This window comes from Peromyscus maniculatus, chromosome 18 (genome assembly GCF_049852395.1).
Source record: "Peromyscus maniculatus bairdii isolate BWxNUB_F1_BW_parent chromosome 18, HU_Pman_BW_mat_3.1, whole genome shotgun sequence".
NCBI lineage: Eukaryota > Metazoa > Chordata > Mammalia > Rodentia > Cricetidae > Peromyscus > Peromyscus maniculatus.
In genome coordinates this window covers 6845604-6860000 of record NC_134869.1, presented here as the reverse complement: position 1 = coordinate 6860000, position 14397 = coordinate 6845604, and the positions used below count along the sequence as shown (strand labels likewise).

Sequence of the window (14397 nt, the reverse complement as noted above, 5' to 3'; positions counted from 1 at the left end):
TTTTCAGAAAGTTGAACTGCAGTCCGCAAGTAACCCAGTGATTCTGGAATAGGAAATCAATTGTTCACAGAGAAACTAGCTGACACCAGGGTTGTAGCAGTCATCTTCAGAGCAGCCCTGAAGTCACAACTATTCCGATACCCATCATCTGTGAGTGTAAACGTACAATGTGGTCTGGGCTTTCCATGGAATCTTGTTCAGTAAGAAATAATACATGCGATCATTTGTGACTTAGTCAACCTTCTCTTATTCAAACAAATCCCTGACACAATCACCTTACAGGGAGGAAAGGATTATATTAGCACCTGGTTGAGGATTTTCTAGTTTCCTGGGCTCATTGCTTTGTGTCTGAAGTGAGGCAGCCTGTGGTTTAGAGAGCTCCTTTTGGAGGAAGCTGTTTACCTTGGAGACACTGGGAAGCACTGGGTGAAGCTATTGGCTGCTTCACCACCATCCTGTTGTCCAGTGCTGGGGATCCAAGCCTTTACTGCATGGACTGGGGAACTTGATGAACAGGCACGGCTTATAGGCCAAACACCCCACAAGTCCATTTTTTTTGTGCACTGGGTTTACAAGGTTTGTGTACTTCATTGACTGGTCTGTCCATCCGTCCTGCCCACTGTGTTCTTCCATCTAAGGAATGTTCAGTTTCTTCTTAAATGTCCTGGGTGATCTTTTCTTATATTAGCATTATCTGGGAAACTAAACATGTGAATGCAATGTAGTATGCTTGTATGTGTACACACTTGTACGTGTGTGTTCAAGAGTGTGTGTGTTTAGGAGTGTGTGTGTCTGTGTGCATATGAGTGTTCAACCCTGCACTAAGAACATAATCTTCTACTAAACAGAAGCAGGAAAGATTGGAGGAGAGACTGCAATACCTGCTGAAACAGAGAGATCTGGTCACCAAGCACAAGGTCTTGGCAGAAAAGCTGCAGCATTACTTCACTGTCTCCCAGATGAGGTAGGACCCCAGGCCAGGAGGGAGTGGCACTCAGTAGTTCCCCTCTACCTGAATCTCTGTCCTATTTGGATTTCTGCCCATCTGCATGGCCTTTCAGTCACAGCCAGGGAAAGAACATCTGAGAGTATGAGCTGGTTCAGTCAACAGAAATGTCTGTCCGGGAAAAATACGTATTATCCTTAATCTTGCTAGAGATTGTGTCCCCTTCTTCGTTTCTGAGCTCTCATATGTCCTGAGTTCATTGATCTTTATGTCTCCCCACACATGTTCCTATGGCAGCCCAAACCTAACAGGGAGAGTGTTAGATGGAAGACAGTGTGCCCTCCTGCCTCTTCATTTTCCTTCAGGATGGCACCTTTAGAGGTAAGGTGCAGATTTGCATGGAGCCCCTTCTTACTGATTACAGGCTTTCTGCAGTGTGCATCTGTTTGCTGTGGGAAAGTTTCTCTGGAAATAAGCAGGTTTAGAGTTTGACAGGTTGAAGCCAAGGAAGTTTCTGTGCTGCAGGAGTCAACAGAGCCTGCACACTGCAGTGTTGTGTAGACACCACTAGAGGGCCTCATACAGTTAGGTTCCAAGGTTGCTGAGTTGCCTGGCATCTGTTCAAGGCCATGCATATCTCTCCTGAACTGTGACTCTGACATTGCTATGCTGCTTTTTTTTGTTTTTGTTTTTGTTTTTTTCAAAATAATGTATCTGAACTATTGGAGAAATGTGCTGGTTTCTTTTTGTTTGTTTGTTTTTGTTTTTAGTTTAGGTGTGTATTTCTCAGTTCATTCTCTAGCAATTTTTAAAGGCTGAGAAAAAATCCAGGGCCAGCTGCTCTCTGGCCCTTCTCTCTTGAGGAAGAAAAGAATAAGCTCAGCTCAAAGGTAATGCAGATTGTCCAGCTGAATGGAGCCGGTGGGGACTCAAATGCTGGCATGGCAGGTCCCCGTCAGGCCTGTGTTCCAGCTGCCTTCCTCTCCCAGGTCTAAAACACTCCAGCATGATCTAGAACAGGCCACAGCCCAGGGTCAGAGCCTGCTGCAGACAAACCTACTTCAGCAGGGACACTAAGTGTGCCAGGCAAAAGGGCCACCATTGACTCCTGTCCCCTGCAACCATGGCATCCATGGGGTGGTCTTTCTTCCTTCACATTGGTGTCCTGTGAGTGAATAGGGCCTGGTTTTGTCTAGGCCATAGCAGAGTTAGGATGCTTATGGGAATAATTGCCATTCTTTCTCTGACAGCACCACTTAAGAGAACTCCACTCTAGCATCAACACCTCCTCAACAAAAGACATCTTGTAGCTGTGAACTAACCAATGAGGAAAAGCCCAACCTACCAGCAGGGATCCATGTGTCTGTTGGTGCATTATTCCAGGAGAAGATAAATCATCAGAAAGAAGCTTGAGCGACAGAGGACCTGCCAAGATTACTCAGAACCCAGCCATCTATTAACAAGTGGTCCTCAAACGGGGCACAGCAGCATGGGGAGGGTATGTTGGTGAGCCAGAGTTACTCTGTCAGTGTACTCTCCATGTCTTTAGTAAGCTGTCTGAGTCCTCCACATGTGGTGAGAAACCTGACAAGAAAGCCTGCATGGCTGTCATGCTGTTATCTATACATACCACATGGAGAAGAATAGGATTCCCTCCCCAGGGCAATGCTGAAGCCAACTCCATGTCTCGCGAAAGTGTTGCTGAAGATGACGCACTGCAGAGACTACAGCACTCCCTCACACCTATGTGAGTCAGTTATCGGGTCTTCCATAAAGAAAATGACTAGGGATTCTCCAGCTTCGCAGCCTGGACTGGCATGACTGACTGGTCCTGAGAAAGAACTTATAGAGGAGGTCTGAGTCATCTTTGTGCTTTGGAAAGCCAAATGTGCTCCATTGGTTTGTTGGGTCTAGAGTAGAAGAAGATTTGTAGCTTAAGTTTTTGGAGAGGTCTTTTCTTTGCTGGGGTTTTGTTTGCTTGGTGTTTACTTTAGTTAGAAATTTTGTTATCTTTTGTCAATTATTTTATTCTTGTCAGTGTTTTAATAGTTGGCTAAATATATACATTGCATTTTCTGACTGCCTTTTAAAAGTCCCCACTGAAGACTTTTTATGAATAAAAAAGCAATTTCCAACTCTTCACTTTTCCAACTCTTCTTTACTCAGGCATGGTGTTGCACTCCTGTAACTTCAGAACTCAGAGGCAGAGATGAATCTCTGCAAGTTCCAGGAGCCTTGGCTACAAAGTGAATTCCCATCTAACCAGGGCTACATAGGGGGTTGACACCTTGAATGTGGATGGCATTGTCACCTCCAGTCTTCATGACCTAGCCTTTATGTTAACAGCCAGATTTAGAGAATGTAACAATGATGAGCTTCTGGAAAGAAAGGAATCTCCCTTCTGCACTACATTAGTCCTTTCCCCATGCCATTTCACAATTGCCCATTGTGGTTCTGGGAGAGCAAAACAGTGAAAATGGCCTTGAAATGCATGAACAAAGTTTACCACTACCCACAGCAGAGGGGAACTGCTGAGCTGCAAGTGTGAATACTGGAGATGCCTTCTGACCTCTCACTCCTTAAGCATGACTATTACATTGGGGAGATGTAGAGTAATGACCTGCTCTGGCACTGTCATCTGCTTCCATTAGGAATACTGTGAGCAAAGCCTGAAGGATTCATTCAAATCTCTGAAATGGTGTTTTCCATTGGTTTATGACACAAAACATTTGATAAAATTCCATAAGGCTGTCTCAGATAGGTAACTCAGAATACCAATTCCATCTGTTAAATTTAAGAAGTATGAGTTTGGGGCTTGGGGAGATGGTTCAGTAGTTAAGAGCATTTGGGTTTGGTTCCCAGCACACATAAGGGGGCTCATATCCATCTGAAATTCTATTTCCAGAGGACCCAATGACTTCTTCTGACCTCTGTACCAAGAATGCCTCTGGTACTCAGATATACATACAAGCAAAACATTCACACACAAGTATACATAAAAGTAAAATAGGTGAGTATTACCAACTAACTTAATGCTACTTAGCAGATGAAAAGCTTCATCTACTTTTACTTTTAAATATTATCTCCAGATTTTTCTCAGGCTACATCAGAATTCACTATCCTACTTTGGCATCAAATACCAAGGTTGTTTATTTTATTTTATTTTATTTCTAATAAAACTAAATTTATTCAATACCCTAGAGTAATGGTTTTGATAATAACTATCCAAGAGTATAAAAAGTATGACATATTTGTAGATTTCTAATGTATTAATACAAAGTGCATGCCTAGATAAAGTATGCTTACAGGCAGAGTTGAGTGGGAGAAGACTGAGTTGAGGTCTAGTAATAAATATATAAATGCAGAAATAAAGATGATCAATCATTGGGCAGTCTGCATATGGTGGCTTGTACTAGGTAGGTTTTTCACAAAAGGAAGAAGCACACAAGGTAAAACTATAAAACTACATACAGGTTGTCATAAACCGTGGCTCTCCTTGTTGTGAAACACTAACAGACTTTAAAAATCCAGTTTTCGGGCTGGAGAGATGGCTCAGAGGTTAAGAATGCTGACTGCTCTTCCAGAGGTCCTGAGTTCAATTCCCAGCAACCACATGGTGGCTCACAACCATCTGTAATGAGATCTGGCGCCCTCTTCTGGCCTGCAGTCATACATGCTGTATACATAATAAATAAAAAAATAAAAAAAAAAAATCCAGTTTTCAAAATAATCATGAGTGACAGAATACTAAGGCAGCATGTACCCTTCCCTCTAAGAGATGTCTGACATGGCAGTGTTGTTTTTTCCTGAATTTTGAGAAGAAGCCATTGAACAGCTTCAGGAGCGTTCTGTGGAGAAACCCTCTCTGAGATCTTAATGTGAGGCATTCCATTCAGCTACGTGGATGTTCAGAAGCCCAACACCAAGAAACCAACTCAACTAGCCAACTTAATCTCAATATACAACTCTTCTCTTAAGTCTACTTTAAATAGTGGGAGAAAAGCAACAAAAGCCCAAATTGTAATAAGGTCAAGACAAGGCAAAGGGCTACTCTATAGATAAAACCTCCACAAAGGTCAACTGAGGAAATCCAGAGCTAGAACTGAATCATACAGATTTCAGTGAGTCCCAGGTAGTCATTTAACAGCAATGTCAATTATTTACACACTGCAAGTTCTCTAAGAAATGTGCCTCAAGCAGCATCAGCTATGCCCAGTGCATCCCCAGGACTTACACATATTAATAAGTGTTTCTAACCATGTGTTCTCTACTATGTGGTGATGTTTTGATACTATCCGTATAGGACCTTGCCCATCCTACAGGCTTGCCTTGCCCAGAAGGAGCTCCGGTTCTGTTTTAGAAGATTCACATAAAGTCTTATTTTCAAATATTAAGATGAAGGGAGGTGGCACGATGCTACCTGTGTGTTCAGAAATTGCTTCCTCCTCCAAGCTATTTGGAGAAATCTCAGTCTCCTCTGCTTAATAGTCAGTAGTACAGGTCTGAATCATCAGAAGTTTGGTAATGCTGAAGCATTCCAAAATTTTTAACTGTCTCTAGAGGCAGGTCATGCTACTGAATTATGACAAATTATCATGAGGAAAAATAAGTGTAGCCACACATTTAAAAATGCCTCAACCACAACCTTTCCACAGAAAGACTAAACTACATATGGTTTATCATAGAACAATCGCACCTCTAGCCTCTGAAATCCCCTTATTTCATTCATTTGGGGTTATTAAACAAGCAAAAAAAAAACACTTGAAGAGTACTTTACAACAGCATTCAGCTTTCCTATGAAATACCCAGCATCTTAAATATTATGTACACTTTTTTCCTTGCAGTAAGTTAGACACTGGCTTCTGAGTTTGTTGGATGGGGAATGGGTAACACATTAAAACTGTTATATAAAATGTCTTTTGGCAGAATAATAGGTATCCAAGTTAAAAATAGAAGGGTTAGTTTGTTGCTTTATGTTCTTTTCAAAGTTTAAATCAATCTTTGTTCCCTTCTACATGAACCTCAGTCACTACTCCTGAGGGGAGATGGGGCGAGGTGCCAGCCCCTCCTCCTCAGGCTTCTCAGCAGCTGCTTGCTTTGTGCTGCAGCAAGGCTGGAAGAGATGGGTGTCAGTGAGGACTTGGCCAAAACTGCCCTTAGAGATGATCCCACAACGTATTTTCTGCCTTTTCCAGTAGGTAATATCTAAAAAGGAAAAACTGGAGTCCTCTTAGAGCTGGAAGCCATCTCTGTATCTGAGCCTTGATCTGATGGTTATTGAAGCAGAGAGACTGGGCCGGAGAGGCACTTGAGGTGCTATGAGCATCAGGATTGTGGTGTTTAAATTCCTTCTGCAGTTTACTGATGTGATTGCTTTTCATCTGGTTTCCAGATAGAGTTCTCACTTTTTTGATTTAAATGTCTTTAGACTGGGTCCTGCCCTTGTGTCTACAACATGATTCCAGTTTTGTTGTTGTTGTTGTTGTTGTTGTTTTTGCTTTGTTTTTCTGGATCTGCTGGCAACTTCTTCCATCTTTTCACAAGAAGCACACACACACTGCAGATGTCTTGTGCAACCCAAAATAGCTCTGAAAATCCTTTTTGTAATGTTTCCTGTCCATGAACCAGGAGCTAGAGGACTTGGCTCTGCAGATACAGCAGTCCTCTGTTCTTCATCACATCTTTGGCTTGTGAAAACCAGACATATTTCCTTCTGGGCAATAGCTTCCATGTGCATCAGCATCCACACAGGGCAGGCTGCACCAAGCCAACTTTAGCTGGAAAGCTTTTATCTCCGGGTCCCACCAAGTCTCGCCAGTCCCGGAGCCCACTTATAAAATAAACACACAGACACTTACATTATTTAAACTGCTTGGCCATTAGCTTAGGCCTATCATTATCTAGCTCTTACTTTAGCCCATTTCTATTAATCTATACTTTGCCATGTGGCTCGTGTCTTACTGTACCTTATATCTTGCTTGTCCTGGCGGTGGCTCCAGGCAGTCTCTCCCTCTGCCTTCCTGTTCCCTCAATTCTCCTCTCTGTAAGTCCCGCCTATACTTCCTGTCTGGCTACCAGCCAATCAGTGTTTATTTATACAGTGCCCACAGTGAATCCAGCAAGTTTGCTGATTTTATATGCTACCTAAGTTAAAAAAAATTCTAAAACCTACCCAAATAATATAGGCTAGAGGGGTAATAAAACAAAATGTTGAGGCAGATTAATGATAAAAAAAATGTAAATGTGTTTATACTTGTCAAAAGTTCTTAAAGTGGTAGTGTGGAGCTATTTTAATGGTTGTAGCAAAAGAGATGGAATTGAACCATATGAAAAAAATGAGTTTGATGGGAAATTTGTCAACCTTAGATATACTTCATTGTTCTCATTCATTGTTTGCCCCTCATTATGCAATTTATTTTAAGAGAACGAAAACAATCCCCCATGTTTATAGAACTTTTATTATCTCCCTCTGTTTTGTAGTCAGAAGGTCCTATGGTATATATGTATGGTTACTTTACCATGATATAAACCATGTGGAAAATAGAAACAATGAAGATGATTGAGGAACAAAGATATGAAAATGTTTTCATCAACTCCTATTTAGACATCAAAGATAATCCATATCATTAGGTGTGGTGGTGCCTGTGTTTAATCCTAGCACTAGGGAGGCAGAGGCAGGATGCAGTGTTTGACACACACCCCAATTGTTAGTTTCTGCCACGCCTCAACAGCCTGCATCTGCTGCTGCCACCATAGCAGTTACATCACCACTTGTCATTGGGTTCTGTCCACCCTCAGCTCTGCCACATGTGCAGCCTTAAAAATACCCACCAGACACAGCTCACTCCCTTTCCATCCCTCTGCCTTTTTCACATCTCTTTGCTTCTCCTCTCTCTTGCCTCTTCTTTTCTCTCTTGCATCTCTTCTTCCTCTTGTCATTCTGTCTCTTTAAGTCTCCACTCCAACACAGCCCTTCACACTTCCACTCACCATTCCCCAATGAACCTCTTTGCACTAACTGTTGCTGGTGGTGTGTGTTGCTTAGTGGCATACCTTGGCAGGACCTGCTGAAAGGTACTCAGTATCACCTCGCTTTCTTTTTTATTTATCATTTCACCAATTACTTAATTTAATTTAGTTTATGTGCTTTGGGGTGTGGGATAGGGAGAAGTATGCATGTGGAGTTAAGAGGACAACTCTTTGGAAGTCTTTTTGAGAGGATGCCAGGGTTAGAGAAGGGGCAGACAGGGGACAACAGGCCCTTGGATAAATTGTTCTTAAAAAGCCCACCAGATGATCTGCTGCCCCATCACCCCTAGACAATTAGGAGCGGCACACCTGGCATTTCCTGCCATAACATAAAGGATATGCTATAACATAACTGGCATAATAAACAAAGCGCCAGATATGTCCTCTGAGATGTTTTCTCTGTTATAGATTGTATACCATAGCTGTCATAGGGAATGAGTTTCCTGCAGATAAAAATGGGATGCCTAGCTATCAGAGGAAATGGATCTGCTGGTCAAATGGATACAATAACATAGATTGCTAGAGGACAGGGCAATTTCCTTTCAGTTGCAACTCTCTAATCAGTTCAAACCAGCATCTCTAACCTGACGTAAGCACCACTCTTGAGCTTGTAATGATATAGACTTGGAATTCCCCTAGATCTTCTACCCAAACCATTAGAAAAACCCTGCTTGAGTGCTACTCAGGGTCTCTCCTGCTCTGCTGCATCAGATGGATGGAGATGCCCAAGTTAACTAGCAGCAATAAATAGACTTTGCAGAATTTGGTCTCTTGGAGGTCTTTGGGGGACTCGGGGTACAACATGTTCCATCCTGCTACCTTGTGGGATTTCAGGGTTGAACATAAATTCTCTGGTCTACTTGGAAATGCCTCTTCCCAATGAGCATTGCTAGTCCTCAGTTTCTTGAAGAAGAACTCCCCCCCCCAATTTTATTTAAATTCCAAGTAAAGTTTTTCTGCCTTACTGTTAAATTTCAGACTTGACAGAGGAGCTGACAAGATGGTTCAGCTGGTAAATTAGGCACTCACCACCAAGACTGATGATCTCGGACCCACATTTTGGGGGGCAGATTACCAATCCCTTACATTAGTTTCTGACCTCAATACATGTACTGTGCATGCATGTCACACAAGTGCACAGAAATAATAGTAGCAATAATAAATCTAATTTAAAATTGGTGGAGAATATTGTTATGCCTATCTCACAGAATTTTAAGTTTTACTGGAGCTGTATGTCAATAAAAATTATGTTGATTTCTATATTTTATAAACCCAAAATCTGTGTTAACTTTGTATTAAGATTAAAAATAACAAATATGTTTCTAAATTTATTTAACTCAGTTGTGCTCTGTTATTAGCTGCCTATGTCTAAACATGAAAAAGAGCACCAGACTTTAGTTACAGAGATTATAATGCAGTACTAACACTTGCCTCTAAAACAAACATGATTTGTCAGATGACTTGCAGGGTGCAGTCAGAAACTGAGGCCAAACAAAAATCCAGCATCTTTCCAAAGAATCCATTAAGGCCCAGGAGCTAACTAGAGCAAGTATGCAAAAATGCTTTGAACTCAAGGTGAGGTCAAGGTCACCGGGTCTTATGAAAGCAGCACAGGGTGATTGATGGCACAGAACTCAGAGCCTGGAGGCAAGGCAGGGTCTCCAGAGCCAGGGCTTTGCTAGCCTTGTTCTCAGACATTCACTCAACCTCCCAGCTTTCATTTCAGATGGTGAGATGAGAACTGCTGGAGTTGGCCACCTTCCTTCTTTGTGATTGTGAAGAGCTTTAAGAGTCCTAACAGCAAATGACCACTATTGTTAATTCTTAATTACATGCTAATTGCAGGCTGAATGTCCCTTATATGAAATGCTTGGGATCAACAGTTTCAGATTTCATAGCATTTTGTATTTCAGATTTCTTTAGATGTGAAATGCCCAATCAACCAGTGCAAGGTAAGCATGGGGTGCACGGGGTGGTGGTGGTGGTGGTGGTGGTGGTAAATTTAGTTATATATAGAGAGAGTGAATTATGAATTATGAATTATGAATTATGTCAGTACTCACTTTTGATGAGATTTATTTAACAGGTTTCAGACACGCTTCAGGGTATGGAATCTTGGTGCCAAGCACAGTAGCACACATAAAAGAAAGAAATACTCAAGTTTGAGATCAGCCTGGGTGGCTAGACTTAAAACAAAAAGAAAGAGGATGAGATAGACAGATAGATAGATAAATAGAGATAGATAGATAGATAGATAGATAGATAGATAGATAGATAGATAGATAGATAGATGATAGATAAAATGAAAGATTAAAATCTTCTCATCTTGGCCACTTCTATTCCTGATAATTATTTACCAATGAGGTCCTTGCTGTTCTCTGGAGCTTATATTTCCAGATAATTCCAGTATGTGCCCTTTGGCAGTGAAAATCTTGGAGAGTCCTAAGACCTATCCAATAGATTCTTATGAAATCCTTAGGTTTTGTAAGATGCCCTTCCTGAGGAGAAGAACAACTCAAATGCCCAGAAGAAGCCAGGATCTTCTTACGACTACTTCCATTCCTGGTTCTTAATGACATTACTGTGTTGATGAACTTTAACTTATATGTAACAAAAGCTCTAGTTTAGTTCTAGTGGAACTCGCTCTGTAGCCCAGGCTGGCCTTGAACTCACAGAGATCTGCCTGTCTGCCCAAGTGCTGAGATTAGAGGCATGCTCTCCCACCACCTGGCATTAAATTGTATTTCTTTTTTCTTTTTTCCATTCACAGGCAGGTTTATTAGTTCTCAGCTCAGGCTTGCATCACTGGCCGGGACAGCTCTGCCTGTAGCTTCACTCCTGAGCCTGCGAAGCCTGTACCACCGCGCTGCAGCATGATGATATCACGTTCTGTCAGCGGATCCCCGTTCACCGGGTCCACCATGTCCTTCCGGATCAGTTTCTCGACACACTCCAGGGTGACCACAGCCCCAGAGGGCCGCAGCACTGCACATGGTGTGGCATTGCTCAGGCTGTCTCAGGTCACAGCACACACGTAGCACTCACTGCGTGTGATGAGTCCCACGCGGTCTCCAGAGTCGTCGAGCTGCGTGAAGCGCACTGGCGTCAGGTCCGACATGCATAGAGGCTTCCCAGACATCGGGCAGGTCACAGTGCAAGATGGTTTTTCCAGCTTGGTGGCCTTTGCCTCAGGCGTCAGTGAGGGAATCCAGAAGCTGGGCAGCGCTTTGTTCTTGTCCTTGCCTGAGGGACCCGCACTGGCCCCTGGCCGCTCACCATCTGTGTTGGGTAAGGTGGCAGCTTTGGGCATGAAGGGGTTGAGGGGCCGGCTCAAAATGGCAGCCTCCTTCTCCAGGAAGCCTCGAACTTGGTCCTGGGCTGCAGCTCGCTGAAGCTGTTTCTGCTCTTCCCTCCGGGCTGCTCGCTGCTTCTCATAGGCCTTCATCTGCCCGGCAATCTCTTTCTTCTGGTGTAGGATGTACTCCAGGATCGCCTCCCGTTCGTACAGGTAGCCATCTGGGGTGACCACAGGATCATGGCAGGGCTGCAGTGAGAGACAGCAGCAGTCAAAGTCCTTCACAGCGTCCCGGCTCAGTCGGATGTTCCGGGTTCCATAGCCTGAGGCCCCTGCGTCCTTCTTCTCATGGTAGGTGTAGACAGCCCCTGTAGTACAGTTCTTACTGTGCCGCGTCATCCTCACAAACGGTTATCCGACCCGTCGCTGCTTCTACTGTATTGTGATGACACATAAAGTTCCATTTAATAACACACTGGGAAACAAATGTAGATATTGTAAATTTTCTTTCAACTGGGATTTCTTACAAAGAGTAATTGTTTTCTTGACAACTCCTGATCAGATCCTGTTTCCACGAATCTTCAGACTGAAGCTTGTGAGTCCTCACCGGAATGGATCTCAGCTGAACTGCTGCTAAAGGCCTAAAAGCTGAAAAGGCACTAGTTCCTGGTCCTCACACCTTATATACCTTTCTGTTTCCTGCCATCACTTCCTGGGATTAAAGGCGTGTGTCTTTCCCAAGCAAGACTTGAGATCTCAAGTGCTGGGATTAAAGGGGTGTGTCACCATGCCTGGCTGTTTCCAGTGTGGCCTTGAACTCACAGAGATCCAGATGGATCTCTGCCTCCCAAGTGATAGGATTAAAGGTGTGTGTACCTCCATTTTCTGGCCTCTATGTCTAATCTATTGGCTGTTCTATTCTCTGGCCCTCAGATAAGTTTATTAAGGTACAAATATATCAACCACAGAACTCCCTCTCCCAAGTGGAAGAAGTGTGGCTTATGGGTGGAGTCCCTGCCTAAAATCTCACAGTGAGTGGCTGGGTGCCAGTATGGTTCGCCAGTGAAGCCCTTGCCTAGAATCTCCCAGAAGGGGGCAACAGGCCTGGTTTAATGCTATAGCACTTGGCTACCTTGCAGAAGGCCCTGGCTTCCATTCCCAGCACTGAAAATAATAAAGAAAATAACAACAGTGTAGGTGGCCCCAGGAATGCATCATGGGTTGATTGGACCAAAGTCTAACATGGAAAAACAAGAGAACTGTGGATGTCTAGAGGCCCACACACTGCTGAAGGGCTACATTCCAGAATGCTGAAGTGCCACAAGACTAGGAGCAAAGCAGGAGTCTGAAACTTCTAGCTAGAACTCTCAATGTGAGCCCACATAGAGGGCACCATTAGCCAGGCAGGAAGTTGTCTGGGCTGCTTGCTGGCATCCATACCCACTGAGAGCCTTGGTTACTTGGGATAAGGGTCTTGACAGAAACTGAGAGTAGAGCACATATCGTAGGAAATTAGAACAAGCACTAAATGCAATGTATGCCACTCTTAGAAGATACAAGACTGGCATGGTGGCATACTCCTGTGTACATAGCACTAGAGTTTTGGGGATTTGTTTTTGTTTTCTTTTCAGCACTGGGAATGGAACCCAGGACCTCAGCACTGGGCAGACACCACAGAGTTACAGCCCCAAGCACTCAGGAGGCAGAGGCAGGCAGATCTCTGAGTTTGAGGCCAGCCTGAATAACAGATCGAGTTCCAGAACAGCCAGGCTGTTACACAGAGAAACACTGTCTCAGAAAAACAAAACAAAATCCCTCATGTTGTATACTGAGGACAGTAATAGATTTGACTATGGCTTTGGACCTGTACCCTTCCAACTCTGTACACTTAGGGACGACCATACTGAAGGTGTAATAGTGAGGTGCAGATTGCTTTGGAAACCTTGGCCACTGCTTACTAGTTCATGCCCTATGGAGGTAGGTGTTATCGTAGAAGCCAGGAGGGCTGAATTGTCAGGAAAGCAGGTCTTCAGGAGAGAGAAGTGATAACCAAAGCCACTGAGACAGAAATCCCTAAATTATAGATCTGTTAGCCCCATATTTTTATTTACTTTTATTTATTTATTTACTAGTGTTTTACCTTATGTGTGTCTGTGCGCCATGTGCATGCTTGGTGCCTATGAAGTCCAGAGCAATGCCCCTGGAACTGGAGTTAGAGGCAGTTATGAGCCATCAGGAACTGAACCTGGGTCTTCTGCAAGAGCAGCCAGTGCTTTTAGCCACTAAGCCATCTCTTCAGTCCCCCCATTAACTCTATTATAATTGAGATTTAATTATTTTTGTCTTCTGCATTCGATGTAACCCTGATCTAACTAATGTTAGTGTGATGGTGTGTAGATACACATGCAGGCAACACTTTGTACACATAAATCTTTTTCCTTCTTTTTTTTTTTTTTTTTTAAAGAAAAACACGATCCAACATGGTGACATGACTTTAGTCCTAGCACAGACCTTTTCCCAGACCTCAGGGAGTTCTATTGTTGCTTGGGTAGTTTCTTCAAGGAATAGGTTTAAGTTTTCCTCTTCCACCCTTATGGTGATATTTTATTTGTGCTGAAATGTGATTTTATTTGTATGTTAATAAATAAAGTTGCCTGGGGGTCAGAGCTAATAGCAAGCCATAGCAGAAGTCTGGCAGTGGTAGCACACGCCCTTAATCCCCGATCACATGACAGGCAGATCTCTGAGTGTTCAAGGACACTACCAGCATGGAGACACACACCTTTAATTTCAATACCAACCATAGAAGACCTGGAGGTCTGTACAGACAGGTAGTGACGAGAAGGTCATGTGGTTGGGTTTACAACCAATGAGAAGGCAGAACAGAAGTAGACAGACACACAGGAAGTAGGTCTCTTTCTCAGGAGAAGGATGCAGTGGCAGCAAGGGGTAAGAAGACTGTTTTAGTCTCAGCTCTTAGCTACTGCTCTGACCTCTTGGGCTTTTAACTCTGCATTTGGCTCTGTGATTCTTATTTAATAAGACCGTTACATCGACACACCCTGCTGTCCCTTTATTTCCTAGGGAGGGTCCCCGGCTCCAGTGGTGAATGAGAAGGGCATGGACC

General features: G+C 43.3%; 1 protein-coding gene and 2 pseudogenes across 11 annotated transcripts in view; 1 reads left to right on the top strand and 2 right to left on the bottom strand.

Annotated features, from left to right (window-relative positions):
- Positions 1-3086, top strand: part of LOC143269255 (disks large homolog 5-like) — a 126341-nt gene extending 123255 nt beyond the window's left edge. For 8 of the 11 annotated variants that reach the window (XM_076554327.1, XM_076554318.1, XM_076554319.1 and 5 more), the window contains 3 exons: positions 849-964; positions 1244-1327; positions 2197-3086. In XM_076554327.1, coding sequence (XP_076410442.1) covers positions 849-964; positions 1244-1325 — 198 coding nt within the window. In that variant the 3' untranslated portion in view covers positions 1326-1327; positions 2197-3086. The remainder of the gene's footprint in view (positions 1-848; positions 965-1243; positions 1328-2196) is intronic. The other 3 variants (XM_076554325.1, XM_076554326.1, XM_076554329.1) reach the window with 2 other exon arrangements.
- Positions 3087-5836: 2750 nt separating this feature from the next.
- Positions 5837-6428, bottom strand: LOC143269284 (SIN3-HDAC complex-associated factor pseudogene; annotated as a pseudogene).
- Positions 6429-10034: 3606 nt separating this feature from the next.
- On the bottom strand, positions 10035-11669 carry LOC143269380 (nitric oxide synthase-interacting protein pseudogene; annotated as a pseudogene).
- Positions 11670-14397: the final 2728 nt, after the last annotated feature.